Genomic DNA, 24,498 nt, shown 5'->3' with positions numbered 1-24,498 from the left:
TTGCCTGAGTAGAAGAAACTCAAAGGGCATGCAAGCAGGAGCAAAAATTATTAAAGTTAGCATATGGGATAGGAACTTTTCCACACAGCAGGAGTGGCTTTAACTGATGCTTGCATTGTATTCTGAAGGGGAAAATGGCTCGGTGGCACTAGGCATCATTATCTTGAAAATTAGTTAGAGGTTAGTTAGCTTTTGGTGAACCTCAAAGGAGTTAGCAGCTCTCCTCAGATCAGAAGATCAGATAAGCATCCAAAAGATTGGGTTTGATTTTTTTTTTATTTGCTTGAAAACTGAGTATGGTGGTATTAGGTCAAAGATTGGGCTTTATGATCTTGGAGGTCTTTTCCACATTTAAAGATCCTGTGATTCTGTGTGTGTGAGTTTATGGGAGGGTCTGTAAGAGATGAAGATCTGTGAAACTATCATGAGAAAGTTGGTGGTTTCAATTGCTGATGCTTCCTGATATGAGCTGAGCTTCCCCTATCCCTGCTTCTACAATCAGCTGAAAGCAAATAATTTACAAGAACACAAAAATGTCATTAAACATTCCCCAAATATTTTCATATATGTCAGAGCTGATCTGATTTATGCTTCAGTGAAAGGTTGCATTGATTTTTATATGAACTGTGTCCTCACACTCCTTAGGGCTGGCTTTTTCACATAATGGGCTTGATTATGAGAAAAAAAATTGTTTGCAGAATGAATAGCTCAGTGCCCAAAGAGTGAGTGAGAACTCATTTTGGAGGCAAACTGGGCATTTTCACATGAGAATGACTACATGCAGCACTTGGTGAAGCCATCTTGCTACTCAGGCTTCCCATGAACAGTGATGGGTGGTGTGTGCTTAGGTTTTGCTGTCAGGATCCTTTTGGGGGCATGTCTCAGACTAGAAAATGATTGACCATGTAAGAGGTGTAAAACAGACTCTTCACACACAGGTATTTATGAGGGGACATTCCAGTGATCCACAGAGCTGGATGGAGGCAGGGCCCCCACAGGTCTGCTGTGAAAGGAATAAATTCAGTAATGGCACTGTGATCTTATATCTGTATTTGGATTATATGTTCACAGGGGATTTAACCACTGCTTCAGTCAGTCTAAAAGCAATCTGTGAATGAAAGGGTTGGGATAGAGATAGCAGGAGAAATCATGTTTTTCTTCTTAAAATTATCCTTCCTCAGAGATTAAAAGGAAGCTTTTGGATAACTGTACTGGGTTATGCCAGGAAAGCTCATCACAGGGATTAGTGCATTAACTACATAATTATAATGTATACATTGCATGCTTCACCAACCAAATACATAAACCTTATTTAGTCTAAATAAACCTTAAAGCCCAAAGAATAAGTCTAGCACTTTCAGATAAGCTCAGGCATGAATGTAATCTCTCCTTAATATACCATCTTTTTTCTTAGAAAGAAAACAGTGTGCTCAGCGCATGTGACAACAAATCATCTCTGGGTCTCATGGTGAGGAGATCAGAGCAGCCATCAGGAGTCCCTGAGGAGCCCAGGCAAACTGTCCACAGCAGCATTTTCCTGGGAGCTCTGCCCAGTGCTTCCCCCTCCTTCTCTCCCTTTCTCACTTTGTCTGCTTTTCTCCCATGGATAAACAGCCCCAGTCCTGCAGAACCCCTCGCACCCCAACCACATGGCCAGTCTCAGGCCCTGGGACCCTTCCCAGAGATCTGGATCATCATTTCCCTGCTGCTGCTGCTGCTGCTGCTGCTGCTGCTGCTGCTGCTGCTGCTGCTGCTGCTGCTGAGCCCAGCAGGACTGGGAGTGTGCAGGGTGTGTGGGTGCCTGAGGTGTTCCTGTTCAGAAGTCAGGCTGCTCAGAGGGTTTCGGCAAATGCAGCATCCCAGACAGGCAGGATCTCTGCTGCAGCAGGTAGGGAGAATCTGGCAGCAGAAATGTATTTGGAGGGCAGCAGTGTGTTGTCATTCTGGGGCCAGCATGAGCACATGTGTCAGCAGCCTTTACTGGAAGGTGATCTTGTAGTCAAGCCACAAGCTGCAGAGCATGTTGTCACACAAATTTAGAGCTGCCCGTCTCTTGATTAGGAAGGTGCTGCAGTCCCTCTCTGTCAGTAGAACCATGGCTTTTCCAGGAGAGCAGTGCCTGGTGCAGGGCAGGGAGGGCTGTGGCAGGCAGCTGGCAGAGCAGAGGGGTGGTGGCTCTGCAGGGTGGGTGGTTGCAGGCAGGCAAAAGGTGCAAGGCAGCAGGGGCATTGGGGGCACTCAGCACTGCAGGTGCTCTAAACAGAGAGGGTGAAGCACCTGAGTCAGATTAACTTGTTGGATGAGGACCATATTTGATAGCATGGCTTGGAAAAGAAAACCTGTGGAAAAAAATCTGATTTCTTACTTTCAGTTTTTAGAGCTTTTTTCCCCCCACAAAGGAATGTTTAACTTCATACAGCACTCATGTAGGAAGACAGTGACAGGCCAAACTTGAAGTCCTTTGCAGCTGGTACCTCTGAGATCAGTCTGCTTGGCAGAGGCAATGTTAAGGGAAGATACCTTGGCACAAGGACAGGTCTGGGAGCAGGGGAGCCCCAGCACACCCCCTACCCCAGGCTGCTGCCTCAGCAAGGCTGCCCAAAGGTGCCTGTGATGGAGTCAAGGACAACCCCAGAGCAGGGACAGAAGCAAATGCCATGAAAAGAAAACCAGTGATGTTGGATTATTTTTCAAGAGCACTGAGACAGCAGCCAGCAGGGCCACACACAGACACATCCAGCCACAGGCCAGTGAAAACCAGTGTGGGTGAGACAGCCTCATGCAGCAAAATCCCATGTGGGCAACCACAGCATTTTCCAGCCCAGGAGAAAGACCTTGTAGGAGTTATATCAGATGCTGGTGCCCCAGAGCTGTGTTGCACATCAGCAACAAGACACACTGCAGTGTGTTTGGGGTGTCTCTGCTGACCACTGCCCCCATCATTCTCAGCTCTGCTTCATTAATTTATTTGCCCTCCTGTGTGTCTGGGGCTTGTTGCTGTTCACGTTCAGTCCCTGGCCTGCTCTGAAGGAGGGGGATTGGAGTCAGCAGATCTCCACTCTGAAGGAGGGGGAATGGAGTCAGCAGATCTCCACCCTGGTGTTTGATAGGGAAGCGGCGCTTTTGCAATGATCCCCCAAGTTGTGACATGCACTGGAAACTGGTCCTCTGCCAGCTGTCCTCTGTGCAGGGAGCTGCAGCTGAGGTCAGGTGCTGCATGAACACCTCTGCACTATCACTCTGTTGTTTCATGGCCTGGGCTGACAAAGTTTGGGCTGACAGCAGCACACACAGATACAGCCCATGGAGCTGGGGCTTTCATTTGCACCAGAACAGAGGGAGGGCAAAAGAGCCATGAAAACCCATCATGAATGTTTCCCCTCCCCACAAATCCTCCTCTTTCAAATGCCCAGTAAGGGATCTAGGGGGGAGGGAAAACCATCATCCTCTAATCCAGAACAGGAGCTGGCTGTCATACCACCACAAACAGGCCACGCCAACTCCTCCACTAACTCTGCTCTTGTGAGGAGACAGAGATGGACTGTGATAAGGTTTTGGCTCTCAGACACACTTGGAACCATGGGGAAGGCCAGCCAGAGCCTGTGCATCCAGGGGAATTGCTAAATCAGCACTGACAGATTGCAGCAAGGAGCAATGTCCTTGACCTGGCTGCAATAGCTCTGAGGAGCAGCAGTGAGAGCTTCCTGCTTCACAGGGACTTTGCAGGCAGCAGTGGCTCTGGCAGGAGCACAGGCTCAAATCTGTGAAACTAACTGTTGTTGCACAAAAATGGCACAACCCAGCCATGTTTGTCAAGACCTATTCTTCATTTGTTGCTGCTGCAGTCTCAGGGCAGGTTAAGGTCCCCACTGTGTTAGGTGATACACAGTGTCCTGCCCAGGTGTGCCTTGGAGGATTTGGAAGGTTTGTGTCACACAGGTTGAGCAAAATTGAGGTGAGAGTAATGAGGAAACAGCAGAAACAGTTCTACAGAGAAAGAAGGGAGGCTCTTTCAAGGTGCATTTTTGTGTGTTTCGTTGTCTAGAAGATCTCAGAAAATGTTGATGGCAGTAAACCCCTGCTGCTGGAGCAGAGCTGTGGATGCAGTTACCCAGCAGTGGCTTCATGCAGAGTGCTCATGGTGGAGGCTCCTGGTACAAAAGCATCTAAGAAGATCATGAGCTCTTTGACCTTGCCATGTGTGGGATCTCCAGCTGCTCTTCTGCAGAGGAGCAGGAGGCTGCTCCTCTCTGACAGGAGACCTGCATGCAGAATCTGGTTGGCATTTGTTTTCCAGTCAGGAGAAATGAGGGAGTTCAGTGTTTCAGGCAACCTGCAGCTGCTGGAGTTTTTGTTCCCACTGTCATGCCCCTTGAGTTTTTGGGTGAGAGGGGGATGCAACATGAAATGCTGCATTTCTTTTTCAGGATGCAACATGAAATGCTGCATTTCTTTTTAACTTCTGTCCAGCTCCCCTGAAGTTCCTTCAGTAGGCAGAGCAGCATGTTGGAAGTGGAGTTATAGCAACAGCAGCACAACACCTACAACCCCAGTTGGATTTGTATGATGACAGGTAGGAAAAATGGAATGGCATTCACCTTGAGGGTGAGAAAACAGGCAAGTGAGAGTGTGTTTAACTGCTCAGAGATGTGGACTTACCTTGGGCTGACAGCAGTGAGGATATTTTGCTGACAGGACATGACGTATTTGATGGAAATGAGATTTACATTGCTTTTGGAAAACACATGAACATGGCCTACCATACAGACACCATAGATAGCTTAATGAGCAATTTTTAAATATTTGGACATTCTGTTCACAAAATAAATTGATGGGAACATTAATTAACATTAATTAGCTGTCAGTCTTTTGGCAGACCTGAGTGGCTTCAATGAAAGAAATATCCTGACAGACTTTACTACCTTTCAATGAAATAAAAAGATATGGAAGCTTGTCTTAAATTTATACTTAAAAAAAGCATCCTGTAGCTTTTTTGGGGATTTTTGTTTTGTTTAGTTTTGGTTTGTTTTGTTTTTTAATAGTAGTAGCTCAGTTTATTCACTGCTTGGTTAAGTTGCTGTCATGGTTTAACCCCAGATGTCAGCTCAGCCCCACAGAGCCATTCACTCACTCCCTCCCTCAGTGGAATGGGGAGAGAATAGGAAGAGTAAAAGTGAAAAAACTTGTGGGCTGAGATAGTAACAGTTTAATAGACAAAACAAAATCCACACACAAAAGCAAAACCAAACAAGGAATTAATTCACAGTTTCCCATTGGCAGGCAGGTGTTCAGCCATCCCCAGGAAATCAGGATTGTATCACAGGCACTGGGGAGGACAAATGCCAACTCTGAATGTGTCCTTCCTCCTCCTTCTTCTTCCCCCAGCTCTATATTCCGTATGGTCTGGAATATCCTTTGGGTCAGTTGGGGTCAGCTGTCCCAGCTGTGCCCCCTCCCAGCTCCTTTTGCACCCCCACTCTGCTCAATGGGGAGGAGCAGAAAAATCCTTGACTCTGTGGAAGCACTGCTCAGCAATAACAAAAACATCCCTGAATTATCAACACTGTTTCCAGCACAAATCCAAAACACAGCCCCATACCAGCTACTATGAAAAGAAATTAACTCTGCCTCAGCCAAAACCATCACAGTTAGAAAAACTGTGGTTTTGTAATTAGTGGTTCTTTGCAAAATCATGAAATATATATATGTATGCACAATGCCTATCTATATAAAAGTAGTATGTGCTTAAATGAGTTTTGCACTGATGGGCTCCTTGGCAAAGAAATCACTTTTAGTTGTCCATTAGGGCTGGATTCAATAGAAATTTTGGCTGACTTTACTGCAAGCCTTGGAAACCATTGGAATATTCAAGACTTAGGCAGTCAGATGCCTGCTTTAATTTCTATTGACAAAGGAAAAGGAGGGATGAGTAAATGTAAAACATTTCCTTCCAGCTAAGAGAGGCAGCATGGTGCAGGGAGGAGGTAGAATCCAGCACATCTGGGTTGAATTTATTGCTGGCTCTGCTGCCAACTTGCTTTGTGACTTTGAGCAAGTAAATTTTTTTTTTTTTTTCACTTTGCTGTCTTACTTTCTGCAGTGTGGGGAGAGCTCACCAAGTTTCACGTGGTGCTTTGGGCAGGTGGAGGTGCTTCCTTGGTGACCGTGACCAAGGTGGGGCAGTTGCCAGGCTGGCAGATTAGTGAGTGCCAGGCAGTGCTGTCTGTGTGACAGAGGGTGCAAGGGGGAGCTGTGCCTTTTGAGGGAAAGATGTTCATGAAGTAGCACCCTGCCTGCACAAACGTGTCCGTAAGTGCCAGTAACCAGTGCCTCCTACATCACAGAGTAATTTGGAGCTGAAGCTGGGTTGGCAACCTCTGTCTGTGGGTCTCCTATTTCATTTTCTACAGCACTCCCAGGGAAGAGCAATTGCTTTGGGGCTAAATCACAGAGAATGAAGTGGCTGTTTTTAAATGGTCTCTGTATTTGTGCTTCCTGCACCCAAAGCTGTTTTCACGTTCTCAGTGTGGAGGAAAGAAGGCTGGCAGCTTCCATTTTTTTTTCTTTTTCATAAGATGCATTTTGTGCCAAATGTGAAGAACTGAAAAAGCATGTGAAAGCCAAGAGAGAGTCATATATGGCCCTCTGTGTGCCACCACGACTGTGGTCCAGCAGTGATACTTGGGCTATTCCCAGAAAATTCCTGCCTATCTCTTATTTGCCTTTGTTTCTCATTTTATACAGCACTGATGTCTTAGTTCTGCTTGCTGCATCCACCAGTGGAGCTCATGGCTAATCTACAAAATCCTTGCATTTTTTTCTCTAAGCATTTACTCTTATGAGGTTGCAGGTGTGATTGCTATGAGCAGTGATGTGTGCTCTGCTGGATTTTGCAAGATGAAATCAAAGCTGACCTCAGCCCATATCACAATCTGAATTATAAGATTAATGCAATGCAACATGCCATGTATCAGTGGGGCCAAGTGATGTCTTGCTTGAGTAGGCAGAGAATGAAATAGCGGTACTTCAGGATTTGATTCTGTGGCATTAGATGATCAGCAGGTATTATGTAAGTCCTACTGATTTTTATAAACTTCCATTTATGGCTTATGATATGTCCTTATGTTCCCACTGGTGGGTCAAGATGTCTTTCATGAAACCTTTTGGAAATACCTGGAACATGAGAACTTGGGCAGATTTATCTCTCCACAAAGTTGTACAGGAACTCAAGACTCTGTTGAGTAGCATGCAGATGATGGAAGAACTTGTCAGGAATAGTGGTCATCATGTGCCTTTATGCACTGTACAAATCTGAGAATAAAGATGCGATATTCAAGTCTAGAGACAGAATGATTATTAAAATCAATAGAAAACGTTGGGAACTGATGTCATCTATGCACTCTACTGCAATATTCCCCTTTATTATTTTTAACCTACAAAGGAGAAAGGTTATTAAGAATAACATGGTAACACAAGTATAACATTTTCCTGACATACTGTAGCTTTGTTATAAGCTATCCTGGTTTAGGTGTCCCTTCAACTGCTCTGTTTTTCTCTCCTCTGCAGGGTACATAATGCATTCTTCTTCTCACAGTAACATACTTGGCAACTAGAATCAGTCAGTTGCAGTGGGGTGCAGGACACCTGGGTTCAGCCTCAGCCTGGGTGGGTGATGCAGCCACATCCCCTCTGTGTGTCCAGCCCCCTCCTCCTTTGCCTCTCTCTGTTAGTTTAACAGAAAGCCCTTTGGGGCCAGCACCGCTCTCCATTGTGTATTTGTACAGCATAATGAGGTGTCAGTCTTGGGGCAGGCTCTTGGAAACTACCAAAGCATAAATGCTAATAAAAATTAATTAAGTGAATACCCGTGTCCTAGGTGTCAAGGCAGGGTGTAAAAATGATCTCCAGTAAAGTGGTCTGAGTGTTTTAAAGTGTGATAGAAAGCTTCTCCAGATTTCAGAGGCTTAAATCCATCTCTTAGCATGCAGCCAGGACTTCCCGCAAAGTTCTCTAGTCCTGCACAGACAACTTTGTGAAGTGAAAGCTGGATATGAATTGCTGTGGGTTAAAGGCAGTTATTCCCACAGTTCCCATTCCCTAATGTTTTCCACTTATGATGTTCTTCTCCCTTAATGTTCATAGTAACTTGTGCCAAAAAAGGTGTTTCCTATCATGTTCTCCTCACATTGTGTGTTGTGGTTTAGGGATTTTTTTTATTCCATATTTTCAATCCCCAGAGAGCTAAGGTTAGTCATAAACATGCTTTTGGCTATCAGATTAATGTGTGGTTTGCTATAGCAACAAACAAAAGCATTAGTCAGAAACTGGCATGAAGCTATAAACACATATTTTTTTGTGATATTACCCAGAGTTAGCTGAATTTATCTGGTACACTGTTGCCACACAACTGCATTGTATTTAGACTATAATCCTGGTTGAATAGGAACATCGTAGAAAACCCAAATAATACATTATGGAGAAATAAGCAAATCTTTTAAGTGATGTTGTTAACTGTCTGAAGATCATGGCCAGATTCTGGTGTTGCACTGTTATAAATTCAGACGAACACCTTCAGGACACAAATTTAGATCAGAGGCTAAAATCTGAATCCGTATCTATGGAATAAAAGGAAAATTATAATTTAAAGAAAAATCTTGTTTTTCCTTTGCTGTTTTCACCTCCATAATTCTACAGCAGCAAAATGATTAGAGGTAGGTGTTACCAGATTGCAGTAGGTGGTGTAAATCCACTGGCAGCACTCCTGGAGCACACCGTGTGCAGCATGGCAGGGAGGGAGCCCTGCTGAGGACAGTGTCTGTCTGTCTGTCTGTGCCTGCACAGCGCTGGGAAGGTGCAGTCTGTGCAGAGCTGGTGTCTGTCCAGCCAGGCTGGGCACAGGAGGAGTGCAGCAGCTCCTGGCTTCCCTGGGGAGCTGGTTGGGTTTGTAAGGCGAGCACTGAAATCCCACAGCTCCCAGTCCCCGAGCCAGCTGGTTTAAAGGTTGCCCTGGAGGCTCTACAGAAGTGGTGATTTTTGCCTAGGCAGAGTAGGCACATTCCTGCCTTATTCCAACCATTTCTCTTCTCATCCCTGCACCTTTTCAGGAACATGAGCCCTGCTCTGTTTTGACAGCTGCATTTAATAAAAAACATATGCATGAAAAATGTGTTTTCCAGTATTCCTGAGCTGGCACTGCTCTGCAAGGAGAACTTAAACTTCCCTAGAAATTGTTCAGATACATTTTCAGACCCCTCTCTTTGAAGGTGCATGTGTGAAGTGGTCATGACCTTCCCTGCTGCAGAGGTGTGCAGAGTGGCATAGCTGTAATATCCACACCTGCCCAAGTGATAAGAGCAGCAAACCCATCAGAACCTCCTTGTACCAACCACTCTAGAAGTTGTTCACAGGGCCAGTGGATAAACCTGCAGCAACATGTATTTTGCACATGTGTGCTTTAGCCCTCTGAGAACTGGCTTTAGAAGTTCAGGGATCAGGAACAAACCCAGCATTGGCTACGCTGCGTTCCATAAGCAAAGAGTTTTTTCCTTAACCAACCCCCTAGCAGAAGGGCATGCCCCAGTAGATCCTACATTTCAACCCTCACTCTGTGCTTTGCTTAGTGTTCTTGAATCTGGATCCTACACACTTGGGACCCTGGCCCAGGTGTATTTTCAGAATCTTTTGAGATAAGTTTTCCACAGTAGATTTCCCTGATGCAGAAGTGTAGAAGGACCTGTTTTTCAGTTAGCAGGACTTCAGAAGGCTTTGAGCAACCTGGTCTAGTGAAAGGTGCCTCTGTCCATGGCAGGGGGTAGGAATGAGATGATCTTTAAGGTCCTTTCTAAACCATTCAATTATTCCATGATTCTGTGACTTACTCTGGGCTTATGTGTGGGTTTGTCCTTGCCCTTTTCTCCTGTGTCTCCTTTTGCATCAAGCCCTGCGCTTGATTTCTCTGAAAAGAAGAGCTCTGGGTATTTTAAGGTCAGCAAAGTGCCTTTCTTATACTCTGTTTTGGTCAAATGGGGGCAGATCTTCTTCATAAGTGTTCAAAGGGGATTAAGTAGTGTTCAAAGTATTTGCAATGAAGAAAGAAACAAATTCTGCTCTCAGTGTAGTCGCAGAATTCTGTCAACACTGCCCCAACACCACTATATAAAGCAAATATTTCAGTCTCTGCTAAAACCCTCTAACATCTCAGTCCATGGAGGACTTTGGGACTGCAGCATTTAAAAATGTCACAGTAAGATGGTGGTGGAGCCTTTTGTTTTAGACGGGATAATTTCACAGTAGCAATCGTTTTCCTTTTCTGGCATTATTGACTGTAAGCTGTGCATAGTGCAAGGAATGCAAATCCACCTTCCTCAGGAGAGGGCGGTGGTCTCTGTGCTGCACACAGAGCTCACAGGGAGCTGAACCAGACAGCAGAGTCCTCATGGGGCCATAGGACCGGGCAGGGGGCAAGACAGCACAGGTAGTAAAACACCATTGGTTTAAAAATACTCTTTGCAAAGAAAAAAAAATACTTAAAAATACTTAATACTTAAAAAATATTAAAAATACTCTTTGCAGAAAACCCTACAGATGGACTGAAGGGCACCTCCAGGTGCCTCCCATTCTTTCCTTTTGCTCAAAATCTTCACAGTTCCACAAATCAAGGTGCTCATTGCTGTTTTTCAGAGTGGGGACAAGCCACTGGATTGTCCTTCTGTTGCACAGATTTAAATGACTGAAGAAGCCACCTTGCAGCAGATCTCAAAAACTGTAACTGAAGCTCCAGGATCTTCCTTTTCCTTATACTTTGTATTGGTACAAAGCTCTTTTATTTCAGTGGAGTTCTTGATCTGGCTGAAGAACAAAATGTAATTTACTCTCCCTTATGAATTAGTCTGAATTTAGCACAGCTGTTTATCAATAAAAACCTTACCATGTGCCTCCAAAAAGAATGCCTCCTGTTTTAACTGAGTTACAAGATGCTTAACCTGAGTGTGAACAGACCATTATGATAAAGCTACTCATTTCCATTAGATATCATTATTTTTGTATTACAGAGAAGCTCTGGATGTTTGGAAATGCTATGAATCAATGTTAGGGCTGATAATCAAATCCAAATTCCTCTTAGTGCTTTCAAACAACTCCACCCATCTCAATTCATTCAGCAGTTACTACATGGATGACCCACAGTGCAGTTACTTTCTTGCTATTTTAGTCTTTACCCAGAAAGAAATCCAGAACTGCACTAATGAGTCTTGAAAGAAATGGTTTCTCCCTATCGTTTATACTTGCGCCTGTGAAACCTAAAACTGAAAGCTGCTTCCTTAATGAAACTGTGTTTCCCTCTAATCTATTAAGCAAGCATTTTGATTTGTTATTTTTGGGTGCTAGGAGGTACAGAAATGGAAAATCAGTACTGAACCATTTAAAAACCACATGCAAAGATTCAGTTTTATTTTTTTCAAAAATATAATGCAACAAAAGTTTGTCAGGGTCAGTTTTTCCTTCTGTAAATTAATATGCACTTAAAATTCCAATACCTTTCAGTCTTACATAATTATTTTTAATTTCAAGCAATGAAGATTAAGGTAACAGATTTAATTTGTTAAAGAAGACATGTATCGAATGATATATTTAGAAAATGCTGGGGCAAGGTATACATCTATTAGGTAAAGGTGTTCCAAAAAGAGGTAAAAACCAATGGGCTGAAATCACCAGACAACATTTTCAAAAAGAATTTGGTATGTCACCAACTCAATTATTTTGAAATCTGACCTTTTGGTGACTGAAACCCAAGTTTATAGTCCATTTATTCAGGTTTGAATTACACTGATCTGGGCAGAACTAAGCTAATTTATTTATTTATCTGACTCAATGGATTAGTTTGTCTGTAAATGAGATTTTACGCTTTTGTAAACCCACAGTCTGCATCCAGAAATTCTCTCCACTTTTAAAGAGAATCTCCTACCACACAAAAACAAGGAAAAGTGAGCTGTGCCAAATGCTATTTTGCTACTGTCAGTGTTTATTGACAGAAAAGATTTTTATCTTAACAAAGTGAGGGAACTGTTAACTTTATCTTTGATGTAAAATATTTTCCCATAATAATTTTCTGTCACCTTTATCCCGTATCTCTTGTATTACATATACATTAAGGAATTTAAAAGCTTAAAAAATATTTTCTTCTGTAGTGATATACATCCAAACAAGTTGCCCAGGGAATTTTCTCTCGAGCTGAAAACCTGTTTCCAGAGGCAGATATTTATATAAAAGCCCCCATAAAAGGTTGTGGGAAAACTACCAGGTTTTTTTCTGCATTCCTGTTTTGAGAGGGGCTGTGCCCAGCATACCAAAGGGACAGCCAAAGTAGCATCACTCCATTAATATTGCTGTATTTGGGCACTTGATTGTGCACTGAATTTTATCAGTTGGGTAACAAGAAATAAAAGTCTTCTAGACCTTTGAGGCCATAAGGATCACAGTACAAACTCTCTCTATATATGTATGTATGTATGTGTTCATATTTACCTCTAAATACAAACATTTTACTGAGCATTGATTCTGATTGGGATGTTTTTTAAGCAAAGGGTTTGAAGAGCATTTTTAGCAGTTTGGGCTACAATGTCTGTTTCTAATTTGGAGTGTTAAGTGCCATTTACACAAAGCCTGCATCAGTTTCTTTGGGCTTTTTGCAAACTGTTAGCAGTTCCTCTATTCTTATCTTAAGACCTATTCTTACAGAACAAATGTGCTTTCTACCAAAACCACTGAGAATTAGCATCTTTCTTCAGTGTGTCAATACTGGGCTACCTTAAGAGACAGCTTGGTGTTACAACCCCTTCTTCTTAGGAATAACGACTCTGTGGCCAGAGAAATTGAGTCTCGGGGCTGCCAATCAGGCCTACGCAGGCAGAGAGATCATTTTCCATAAATGCATTCATTTGATTCATTTATACATCTGAGCAGGGCTGTGCTTTGGCAGTGGAACAGGCAATCTGCTCTGGTAGAAGCCTGAATTCTTGGAAGGGTGAATCAGAGAGGAGCAGGAATGTGGCAAAGTTAATTTTTGTGATCCTTATGGGCCTTGTCTGCAATAGGCACCCACCTGCCTGTGCTTCTGGGTGAGCCATGGTAGGAGCTGAGTTCACAGCTGTCCAACAGGGAAGGGAGCAGGAATCAACTCCTTGCTCTGAGAGGAAGGCAGATGTGCTGTGCATTTCCTTCCCAAGTCCAGTTTGTTGTATAGGTGAAGGGGTTTCTTTCAGAGGGGAGAAAAAGGCAAGATTTCAATAATCAATATACTGGATAATGAAATAGCTGCAGAGTAGTTCCCACCAGGGTTTCTGAAGCTGATAAGCAAGTGAGAGCTCTTCATTTGCAACACATTCCTGAAACCCTTCTTGAAACTCGCATCATCCAGATGGGCAGTGACACTCCAGGAAATTTTATCTGGGTATCCATACAACTGTTTACTATTTACTGTTTATCCATACAACTACTTTACATTTATTCGCACAGTAGCGAATCAATTGCAAGTAAAACCAGTATATCCCAGGAGATAAAACTGTTGAGGATCAGAGTGGATTACACCAGTCTTTATTGCTTTATTTGGCTATGAATTGCTAACTTAATTTCTGTCCAAAAGGGTGGTAAGCAATTTTGGTTCAGTCCAGGAGTTTGGGCACAAATAGCAACAATTGCTAAAAAGTTATTCTCTTCTCTTATCATCTTTGTGAGAACTGGCCCTGCAATCCTGGAAAAATAATAATTAGAATTATCCTGATTCATAATTATTCCATTATCACAATATTATGTAAGAAAACACTGTATGAATTCATGCAGGAAGTAAAGCACAGACTGGAAACCCATTCTGTCACATGAACCTGAGAGAGAGGAAAACTCCTGCCTAACACATGAAGGACAGAGACACGGGGCAGGAAGTTACACCTGCCCTCCATGCAAACAGACTAAATCTAGAGATGATACAAAATCTGTGCTTCTGAGACAGAACCATGGCCTGGGGGAAGCAGCACCAAACCCACTCATGTGGGTACCATGAGCATTTGCCTTTTTCACTCATGTTTTAGCTAGGAAGAGGAGGGACAGACCAGGAGAGGCAGATACAGCTAACAACCACTGCTGTCTGCTTTTGCTGTCTCTTTTGGACATCCCTCTATTCATGTTCTTGCAATAAACTTTGGTTAAGAGCTTATTTTCGAACTCTCTGTTACTTGTAGGAAAGGTTATTCTGTTTCAGTAAGAGGTGAAATATTAGACTAATGAAATACTTTCGCTAATATTTTATCCTTGTAACAGAAGAGTTATGTGGATCTGGCCAAACTACATTTCCTATATAGCCAAGTAACCAATATATGATGATAGCTAGATGAAAGCCATTAACTCAGGATCTGCTAAATTTCAGTTTGACAGCTGGAAAAAAAAAGTCCCCTGTGCTTTTCATGTTAAAATATGACTCAAACTGAGAAGGTCTGTGCAGAGCCCCACCAGAGTGATTTATTTTCAGATTCTGAATTATTCTGTGCTTTCTATTAAGTTTATCTTTACCATCAGAGAAAAGGTAGACTACTGCAAGAATCGAGAACTTCTTTATTCAGCCTTCCTAAAGTTTTGCTCCTATTGTGAAGTGTGAGCAGGAATGCTTTTAATACTTTTAAATCTGTGGGCAGGGCTTATCAATAAACACACACTCATGGGAAAGCCATTCACTCTTCTTTTCATCTGGGGGCTGTTAGTTTTTGGTTTTATGGTAGTGTTTATATAATTTCTTAGTTGCCAGTGCTCTTACACATCTTTCCTGGTATTAGTCAACCTGTAGAAAATGCTCTATAAAATCCTACAGAGCTCAGTATGGTCTGCAAGGAGCCTTAATTCCCAAGACATTTCCCTGCTTGGGTGTACTTTGCAGAGCAAAGTACTGTTCCTTTTGATAAAAACAAGTGTTAACTTCGTGGACAATCCTCTGGCTGGGCAAGGAGACTCATGATTGTAACTCACATATATATAATGTCTTCAAAAGGTTTTGAGATGAAATGATTTGAAGGCTTTTAATGAAGTACTCTAACAGCCAACAAGGGCAGCTTAACATACCAAGGCAATGAATCAAAACATCTTGTTCATGCCTTGAATGGAAGGAAACTATTCACACACGTTGGTTATTTGGGAGTAGCTGCTCCTTTAGCACGCCTGTGCCCCTGCTTTCGGCTCGCAGGTCGGAGCTTCATTCATCACAGCCCAAGTATGCAGCCCCGGGACAGAGTGCAGCCAAGGGGCATTGCCAGACCTGAGCAAAACAAAGGCAGGAGTGTAGCTTGAACACCGGCCCAGCTGGTTCTGATAGCATCCCGCTGATAACGAGGCCTGTTAAACTCCTTCAGCAGCAAAATCTTTATCTTCATTCCTCAGAGCAGCCCTTTGTCTTCATCCCACAGAAATTTCAGGGCTTGCTGGGGAGAGTCCAACTGGCAGCACAGAGCAGAGGGGAAGCACTAAAGGAGGGGTGCTGATGCTCACTTTAACACCTTTTTTTGAGGCAAAACAGCTGCTTTTGCACTGTGGCAGCGTTCCGTGCAGAGCTGACGGGCTGGTTCTTCCAGGTGGAGCTGCTGCATGCCCCGCTGTGTCTCTGGCAGCAGTTCAAGTGAAGTAACACGGCATTCCAGCCATGGAGGGGCATTCCATGGAAGGCTGGGAGAGGCAGCTCTCCGTGACAGTGCCCGCATCCACGGCCAGGGAGCCTGCACCAATAGAATGACAGCTGAGTGTCCCCATCCGTGGCCATGGAGCTGCCCCATAGAGTGACAGCCGAGTGTCCCCATCCATGGCCATGGAGCTGCCCCATAGAGTGACAGCCGGGTGTCCCCATCTGTGGCCATAGAGCCTGCTGGATAGAGTGACAGCCGGGTGTCCCCATCCATGGCCATGGAGCCTGCTGGATAGAGTGACAGCCGGGTGTCCCCATCCATGGCCATGGAGCCTGCTGGATAGAGTGACAGCCGGGTGTCCCCATCCATGGCCATGGAGCCTGCTGGATAGAGTGACAGCCGGGTGTCCCCATCCGTGGCCATGGAGCATGCCTGGATAAAGTGACAGCCGAACATTCCTGCTGGGCTCCAGCCGTGCCCTGGAGCCCTGCCCAGCAGTTGCTGTAACTCAGTCCATGGGATCTTGCAGGACAATGGAATGAATCCAGGTCTCTGGAATGCACTAGGAAATCTCTGTAGAAGATGAACCTCTTGATTTTTTTTTGCTGGTGGTTTTCCCCAGCATCGCTGGAGCTGTTGACTAGAAGTGCCACAAACCTTCTCGAGGTCATGGTGGAGCCTGCACAGGCTGTGCAAGATCCTGTGCTATAACCATGTTTAAACCTCATGGCAGCTTCCTTTAGGAACAAGCACATGCATAGCAAGGTTCATTTGCAGACACTTTCAGATTCTTATCTTTGCAGCTGATGCTTGCAGGATCATTTCCCTCCAGCATTACTTGCTTGGGAGTCAGGTGAGCTTACCTATCTGAAAAAGTGCTCTTGAGAGGCCGAGATTAATGTCAGGCATGTGCATAGTGTTCCTGTTATCAAGTGCTTTCCTGAACTGGGACCTGCGATTTAAAACATTCTAAGTATTCTAAGTATTCCCTATTTCAACTACAAGAAGTGAATCAGAAGGAGCTGCAGGACCTCACGGCAGCACTGCTCAGGAGCTGTGAGAGCTCTGAGGGAGGAAAAGGAATCCCAGTAATTGTGATACCTGCAGGAGAGGGAGAACAAGCTGTGGGGGGGGAAAGTCAGGCACACCATCCATCTGGAGAGAGGGATGTGCTTTTGAAAACAAGAGACTTTCTGGAGAAATGCATTATCAGTTACCTGCCATTTGTACATGAGGAGTAACAGCCCTGTGTGACAGGGTGCCGGGGGGCAGAGGGACAGACAGACCTGCAGATACAGGGGCTGATGGCTGCAGGAGGAGAGCTCTGGTACGGGAGCCAGCTGAAGCTGTCCCTGACAGCAGCCATGCACAGCTTTGTTTACAGCAAGGCATAAGCCCATGAGGGAGCACCATGAAAACTGCTAACCTACATGTATGCATTCTTTAGTGGGTCAAACACAGTGCCAACAACGACAATGACATTAAAATATTACTGCTGTGGTTTGTCTTGCAATTATTCATTCCTCCTTCTCCTTATTAATAATGCAAATGAGGTTAGGTGTCCAGAGCATGCTTTGCACTGTCAGAAAAGACCTGATCTAAAGATGTCCCAGCCTTGCACACGTGTCAAGGTATGAGTTTTCTAAGTGGCTATGGACTCAGAGTTATTTCCACAACACTGCACAAACAGAACTGTTGGTTTCTTGTCACAGCTTAGAAATTGTAATTAGCAAATGCCAAAACCCTCATAAAGAAAAGGCATAGGTTGTGTTATTGTTAATAACAATAAGTGAGTGATCAAAGCATAAAAGTTCTCACCTGTGGAGAGATATTAATCATGGATCAGGTTTCTGTCTGTTACGAGAAATTATTTGTTGAAGTAATGTTGAAGTTGATGCAAGGAAAAGTGATATGCTTAAAGATGAGAGCAGATCACCTAACTTCACTGTTCATATGCAAATATGACTTTAGTACAAAATCTTAAAAAGCAAAAAGCCCAAATCTAAGAACTGCAGAAAAAGGGCTATAGTCTGGAAGCAGAGAAGTTAGGATGATCAGCAAAAGACATTTTTGTTTCTTTTATTAACATCTCCGGTATTTTCATGTACTATTTTATTTTTAAGTATATAGATCACAGAAATTTTATATACCAGTGTTCCAATTAAAACTAGGTTTCTCTTTATACAATACATTAAAGCACATTTGATTTAAAATCAATGACACTGTCTTACTTGGAGTTCATTGTATTGTATCAAATGTGATTTTGGAGACTGTTGCCCAATGAACAGTGCCTCTTTTTACTTTTTTCCTTCTGGTTTTGCCCAAACAGTCCATCTGGGTTGCTAGGCTGAAGATAAAATAATTTTTAAAAAATTGCATTTCAAAAAGCAGATACACATTTCAGTCATATGATATGAAAATGATCCAGCCTATATAACTCCTACTGCTTACTTTGAAAAAATTCCCTTGTTCTGAAGTCAGTCCAGTAGCTATTAGAAGTAGTCACTGATGTAAATTCCATCTTGTTTATGAAAACATTTTGAACAAAGCATTGATTGTCCAGGGTCCATAAAAAAAAGCTAAAATCTATAAAATGTTGGCATTGCTACTATTCAGGGCATGAGAATGACATGCATATAAATCATAGTTTATTGGCACAGGCTTTTCTACTCAGAAAGAAGGCTTTGCTGAAAATGTACTGCAATGCCACTCTTTTATAGATTTCTTTTGAAAGTGTTCTGAATCAGGAAATAATCAGAAGCAAATCTTAGTTTACAGTGGGAATCAAGGGCACAGGGAGTCTTTTATGACGTGGGTTAGCTATCATAGAGGGGCAGCCTAGGCAGAGTTTGGGGAAATCAGGGTGGATGAAAAAGCCTCAGTGTGAAGCTTTGGGAGGGAAGGTCATTTGTGTGTCTGATGCCCCTCCATGCAGTCTCACCCACCTCTCTGTTAGCCCTGGGGACAGTAATATGTTGGTTGAATTTTTTCAGGAAAAGGCGCTACTATCACAGTTTAGGAGAGGTGCTGTACTTGCATTGCTCCAGTTCCAGACAATTAAAGTGTCACTGAAGCTACATCAGAGTAAAACAAGAGTAAACCAGCCTCAGAAGTCCCACAGATGATTCTTTCCTGTTTCTTTTCCAGTAGCAGAATTATTGGCAGCCACCAGGGATCAATGCTGTAGTTACCACTGGAGTGCTGCACTGAAGAGCAAACACTCCAGCAATCCAAGCAATTTGCTGTTAAGTCATTCTGCTGGACTGCAGGGCTTGTGGGTGGGATTCTCCCAAGGGAAAAATATGGCAATGCCACAAGACTTAGTCCTTACTATTTCTTGGAATTTTAGTAACAGCCATAAAATTTATTGTTGGCACCTGAATCTTTAGAAGCGCTAGGCAAATTAAACAATCGAGCATCAATCCTGCAGCTCTTCTCCTCATATGATGCTTATTAAAATACATTTGGTGAAGTGCTTCATGAATGGATTCCAGAATTTTCAAGCAGAAATGCTTAAAATCAGGTTTATAACTCCATGTCTAAATTTTTTATATGGTTTGCTATTTTTTCAGTTGTTTAGAGCTTCTGAAGACTAAAAATGCTAGAGCTTTTGAAAAAAAATCAAGCTAAATTTCAGGCAGGTCAATAATCTGAGCTAAAATGAGCATTAAGACCATTTTCTAGAATTTGCCAGAATGGTCTATTGTAGGTGTCAGGACTAGTGCTGTGAAGGCTAAAGGATGAATGATCTGGCAGCCCTGATGTGTTTTGGGTTGATCCTAATTCCCTGGGGCTGGAATGCTGCAGGAGAACTGATTATGATGCTGTACATATGGCTAATGTGGATTGCCTTTTATTTTATCAAGTTTGGAAGCCTGACCCAGAGATTGTTAGAGGATAGTCCCACTGGAAGCACACTGTTTCCATCCACCTTAACAAAGTGGTCCATCGCTGATGACTGGGGCATAACTCTTGCAAAACTTTGCCTGTACTATATAATTTCATCTTCAAAAAAAATCGAGGAAGAAGTAAATGTAGATCAGAAAACTATGAGGAGTGACCAGCAAAATTCCAGCCACTTTAACAAAAGCTTGGCAATGTGTGTAAGTCAGTGATTGCAGACATGACTAAGTTGTGCCATCTTGTCTGCACACAGAGTGTGTAATGTCCAGAAATCTTGTGTTCCAGCCCAAGGATTCTCCATTTGAGACAGACAATGAGTTGCACAGTTCTTCTTGTCAGTTGTTTTCTCCAGTTTTTGAGCATATTTTTAAGCCAGAGGATCAGTTTGGGAGAGCCAAAGCTATGTATAGTAATGGCAGCTGCAGAACTGAGAGTTGGGGAGCTAGACAGCCTGATGGCTTGGAAAAAACAAGCATGGAGACAGGAAAGAGACACAGTTATTGGGACAAGGACTTGGGCATGTGTGTGAATAGCTGGTGCATTAGGGAATATGTAGTTCAGCCACACTGTCCTCTACTGGTTAAAGCTGGATCTCTGCAAATGTTCTAATTCATGCTGTTTTCATTCTTTGGTGCCCAATTTAAAGCGTTTCAAGGGGATCATACTTTCAGACAGCCCATCTCCTTCACCTCTGTGTGCCCTCAATACTTTTAAAAAGTAAGAAAACAGCATCTTTTGTACTGTCAAGGTTCATGATATTTACTCTCCTGTTCTTAAGACCTTTGTCAGAAGTGAGGAAGGGTTTCAATATGGGGAATTTCAATCAATTTAATCCATTGTGAATTAGCAAACTGTTAATTACTGATTCTGCTATTTTAAATAATAAAACAATTCAGGGAGAAACACTTCAGATTCCCTCTGTACGCCTCTCCTTCCCCTTTTCTGGTCTCCAGTCCCTCCAAGCTTTCATTGTGGGCTACGCTCAATCCCTCTGGAAAGGTGGAGGCTGGTGCAGAAGACAGGGGTCAGCAGATGGTCGATGTTTTTCTTTTTCTAAAGATATCAGAAATACTCATATCCAGAAATGTAAAGGCTTTTGTGAAAGACAAAAACCCCCCCAGCTTGGAGAAAATGTGGAATTAGAGGTAAACCAGATTATAAACCCTGCCCATGGCTAGTAGGGAGAACTAGATGATCTTTAAGGTCCCTTCCAAACCACACCATTCTGTGATGCTGGGAATCTAAATTAAGGCAGGCCTTTCCAGTGGCTTGTGCACAGCCCTGCTGCTGCAGGGGATTTCAGCTTGCCAGCTGACTGCTCTGTGCTCTGTGTGGATCGTGAGGCACCAACAACCACAACCTGTGTGCTGCTTTCAGGTTCGGGACGACAGCTGAGACCGGCCGAGGCCCCGGGAGATGCTGATGCTGATGCAGATGCAGATGCAGAGGAGGAAGATTCTGTGAGTTTCTTAGAGTTGAATTTTTCTGTGATGACAGTTTGACAGAGTGGGATCTTAAATATTTTGTTTATGACTAGGTCTTTCTGGTGGTTTTCCTTCCCATTAAAAATGTTGTATTTTTGCTTGGGACTGTCCTGCCAGCTCAAAAGCCAGAAAGATGTTTCAGTGTAAAGGCATCTGCTCTTTGCCATGGCTCATTGGCATAAGTTTGCTACCAAGACTTAGCAAACTATTACATGGCTGTTAACTACAGTAACATTTCTTTAAGGATTTAGACAGTTTAGGTTCCCTATTGTCTGACTGGAGAAGGAAGAATGCCAATTGCTTGTCAGCAGAAATTCCTGCTGGGACTTTTGCTTGCTTATAGAGGGCAATAAAGTTTGAAGCCATTGGATGCAAAGTTTAGGTATGGAAATACAGCCGGGAAGGGATTTTTTTTAAACTTTTTCAGTTATTGCTAATTGATCTGTCTGTTTTCGGTCTGTTCAGTCTGCAGATACACACAATACATAAATAAAATCAAAATAAGCTTACCACTGTGTTTTGTCTCTCAGAACTCTGTCCCTTGTGGGTTTGAGTGCTTTAACATGAGAACTGTATTTGTTCTTGACCTAAAAAAAGTTATTGGCTATTTTTTATCCACCATCACTAATGAAAGATTTTTACTCAGAAGGACACTATGGATAGCTAGAGAAACAGTCCTAAAAATGAGTCACTGTTTAATGGTGGGTGTTCCTTTATCACTGCTCGTGTCTTTTCCACAGGTTACTGAAGTGGCAGTAGAAGACATTCGTCCAAGGCCACAAGGATCCTCTCCAGTTTATGAGTATCCCGAAGAAGAAGACTATTTAAAGGCAAGATAATTAATTTTCATGCAGGCATGGCTTTATCAAGTTGATTCAAGAGGCTTTAGCTCCCACAATGCCATAGAATGGGACATTGCTGCAGCCACATTGTCTTCCTGTCCCCACCAAAACTGCATCTCTGTTCATTGATGGATTTATTTTGTGTGGGTCTTCCTGACCATGTTCTTGTTTCTTGGCAAGAAAATGCATTTGACTTAATTCTGTAAAGGACACAAGACAGAGAGCATAAAGAAATTGTAGTGTTTTTCCTGTTAGAATTTTTGGCTTGAACCTAATTAATAAGTATTTCAAAATTACCTGTACCTCTTGGTTATTCAAAGTTAGAGATTTAATTAGTCAGCCATGTTAAGTAGGCAACAGTTTAAAATTCATGCCGAAGCTGAATAAGTAAAAAAATTTATGTTTACAAAATTGAAAGATGAACAATATACTACATTAGGACACAGAAAGACTTCCAATATCTTAAGACATTTGGTCTCTGACCAAATGCAAATTTTGTTACAATGGTCTCTGATTTAATGCAAGTTTTGGTACAATGAAGGGAGGCCTTGGCATCTAATTTACTGCTGGGATTAGTATAGTTAAATAATTCATGTTGTACATGGCTCTTGATCCTGAATTTGCTCTGTGCCATTAAAGTCAGCCTCATTTCTTGCTCTAAACCAGGAATTTTAACTGACTTTTGTTGTACTTAAGATCGCCGTGGCTTCTGAACTTGAAATAATTCAAAATTGTTTTTCAGCCTCAAGAAGAAAACAAAAAACATTCTACAGATAAATCAAAGCAGAGTCATCCACAGGTCAGTCTAAAAGCACTCTGTAGCTTTAGGTATGAGCCTTGTAAATAGTAAAGTTTGTTAAAACACACAGACATGAATGGGAGGACAGAAGGAAGGACAAATGGGCAAAGAGTCACTTTGGACTTGTTTTGATCAGGAACTTCATGAATGGCCAAGTTGTGGCACGGGCAGGAACATTGATTTGTCCTATTTGTGGTCCTTCCATAATTCTTTTTAGAATTCTTTCTTTAGCCTTCTCTGATTTGAGTGCAGTACAGCATTAGCTCTTATTTTGACTTTTTTCTTTTCGGCCCATTGACTTTGAGTGGTTAACATCTTCACAAGAAAATACAGTCTTTCAGCCCTAAAAGTTTCCATATGTTTCACATTTTAAAATTATAACCTATTTTCCCTATGACCCTGATTTAGCTTAACCCTAACACACGTGCTTAACTGTAATTTAGAACAGAATCAAACCCACACTAAGTATGTCCTCAATTTTGGATAATCTTTCTTGAGCTATTGAAAATATACCTGAGGAGATTAAATTTTTTATTGTAGAACAACTTAGAACCCTTTAATGCAAATTAATAAAAATTATAAATTCACGTATTTTTCTGTCTCTAGGAGACAATGGAAGTGACCCTGAAAACAGAAGTGGAAGCTGGAGCTAGTGGTTTTAGTGTAAAAGGTGGAGGAAATGAAGGAATATTTATTAAAAAAGTACTTAAGGAATCTCCTGCTTCAAAAATATTTAGTCTTAAAGAAGGTAAAGTCTGATTTTTAATTTTTTTAAAATTTTATTCTGCATCTTTAAATAATGAGAATTGTAGCTGTGTGATCTGCCATCTCTTTAGGTATCAGAAATAGTAGATTTTAAACCAACTAATGTTATCTATGAGCTTAACCTGTCCATATAAATAATTTCTAAGATCACTTGCTTGAACAATAATGAAATGTGATGTTTTTTGTATACCATCGAAAAACATCAGTTTTCACTGGAACAGTGGAAAAGATACATAGAAAGTAGTATATACAAAACTAAAATGGAAAAAAAAAAGATAAGAAAACACAAAGTAATTAAAATTATGTATTATTCCACTTGCAGGTGATCAGCTTCTAAGTGCTACAATATTTTTTGATAATATCAAATATGAAGATGCACTCAAGATTCTTCAATATTCCGAGCCATACAGAGTCCAATTCAGCCTCAAAAGAAAAATTTCCGTGCATGAAGATCTGGAACACTCTACAGCCCAGCACAAAAAGGAAAGGATAGGCCAGGTACATTTCTGATTAGTTTACAAAGTTTGGGTAACATACTATAGTAATGTGCTCTGTGGAAATAGATCATAAAACAAATGCTTGTGTCTTCTTATGACTTACACATGTGTTTAAAGTTACTAGCATGAATATTCATTATTTTAAAAAATCCCACACAATATTTGCAGCTTTTTAAATATCTTGAGTGAGACTATGGATTTTATATAAATCCACAATCTTGTTTTAAGTGGTGAAAATATTCTTTAATGAGTCAGCATTTTTTAATTGTTGATTGTCCACTGATGGAACAGACTTGGGCAATCTCTGTAATACTTATAATAAGTATGTTCCAAAATGTAAAATATCAGTAAAAATTTTAATTCAAAGCTTCTTTGTAAGATTTTTCTATTAAAAAAAAATCTGTGTCTAACCACTGATATTTTGACAGACCTCTTCATAGGTTTCCATCAACTTAAAGATCATATTTTCTTCATATACATATACCTATACATATAGATAAATACTATATATAACATATATTTGTACAGGGATAGATAGATAGATAGATACCT

The 24,498-nt window shown here is 42.0% G+C and overlaps 1 protein-coding gene across 1 annotated transcript in view; it reads left to right on the top strand.

Moving 5' to 3' along the window:
- The window catches only part of AHNAK2 (AHNAK nucleoprotein 2), a 57,850-nt gene that overhangs the window by 4,522 nt on the left and 28,830 nt on the right, over positions 1 to 24,498 (top strand). The window contains exons 2-7 of the mRNA XM_058806613.1: positions 4,428 to 4,573; positions 20,937 to 21,019; positions 21,784 to 21,873; positions 22,628 to 22,684; positions 23,291 to 23,432; positions 23,772 to 23,947. Coding sequence (XP_058662596.1) covers positions 4,564 to 4,573; positions 20,937 to 21,019; positions 21,784 to 21,873; positions 22,628 to 22,684; positions 23,291 to 23,432; positions 23,772 to 23,947 — 558 coding nt within the window. The 5' untranslated portion in view covers positions 4,428 to 4,563. The remainder of the gene's footprint in view (positions 1 to 4,427; positions 4,574 to 20,936; positions 21,020 to 21,783; positions 21,874 to 22,627; positions 22,685 to 23,290; positions 23,433 to 23,771; positions 23,948 to 24,498) is intronic.

Source organism: Ammospiza caudacuta, chromosome 6 (genome assembly GCF_027887145.1).
Source record: "Ammospiza caudacuta isolate bAmmCau1 chromosome 6, bAmmCau1.pri, whole genome shotgun sequence".
In the NCBI taxonomy this organism is placed as follows: Eukaryota; Metazoa; Chordata; class Aves; order Passeriformes; family Passerellidae; genus Ammospiza; species Ammospiza caudacuta.
This window is presented reverse-complemented; position numbering and strand designations above follow the sequence as displayed.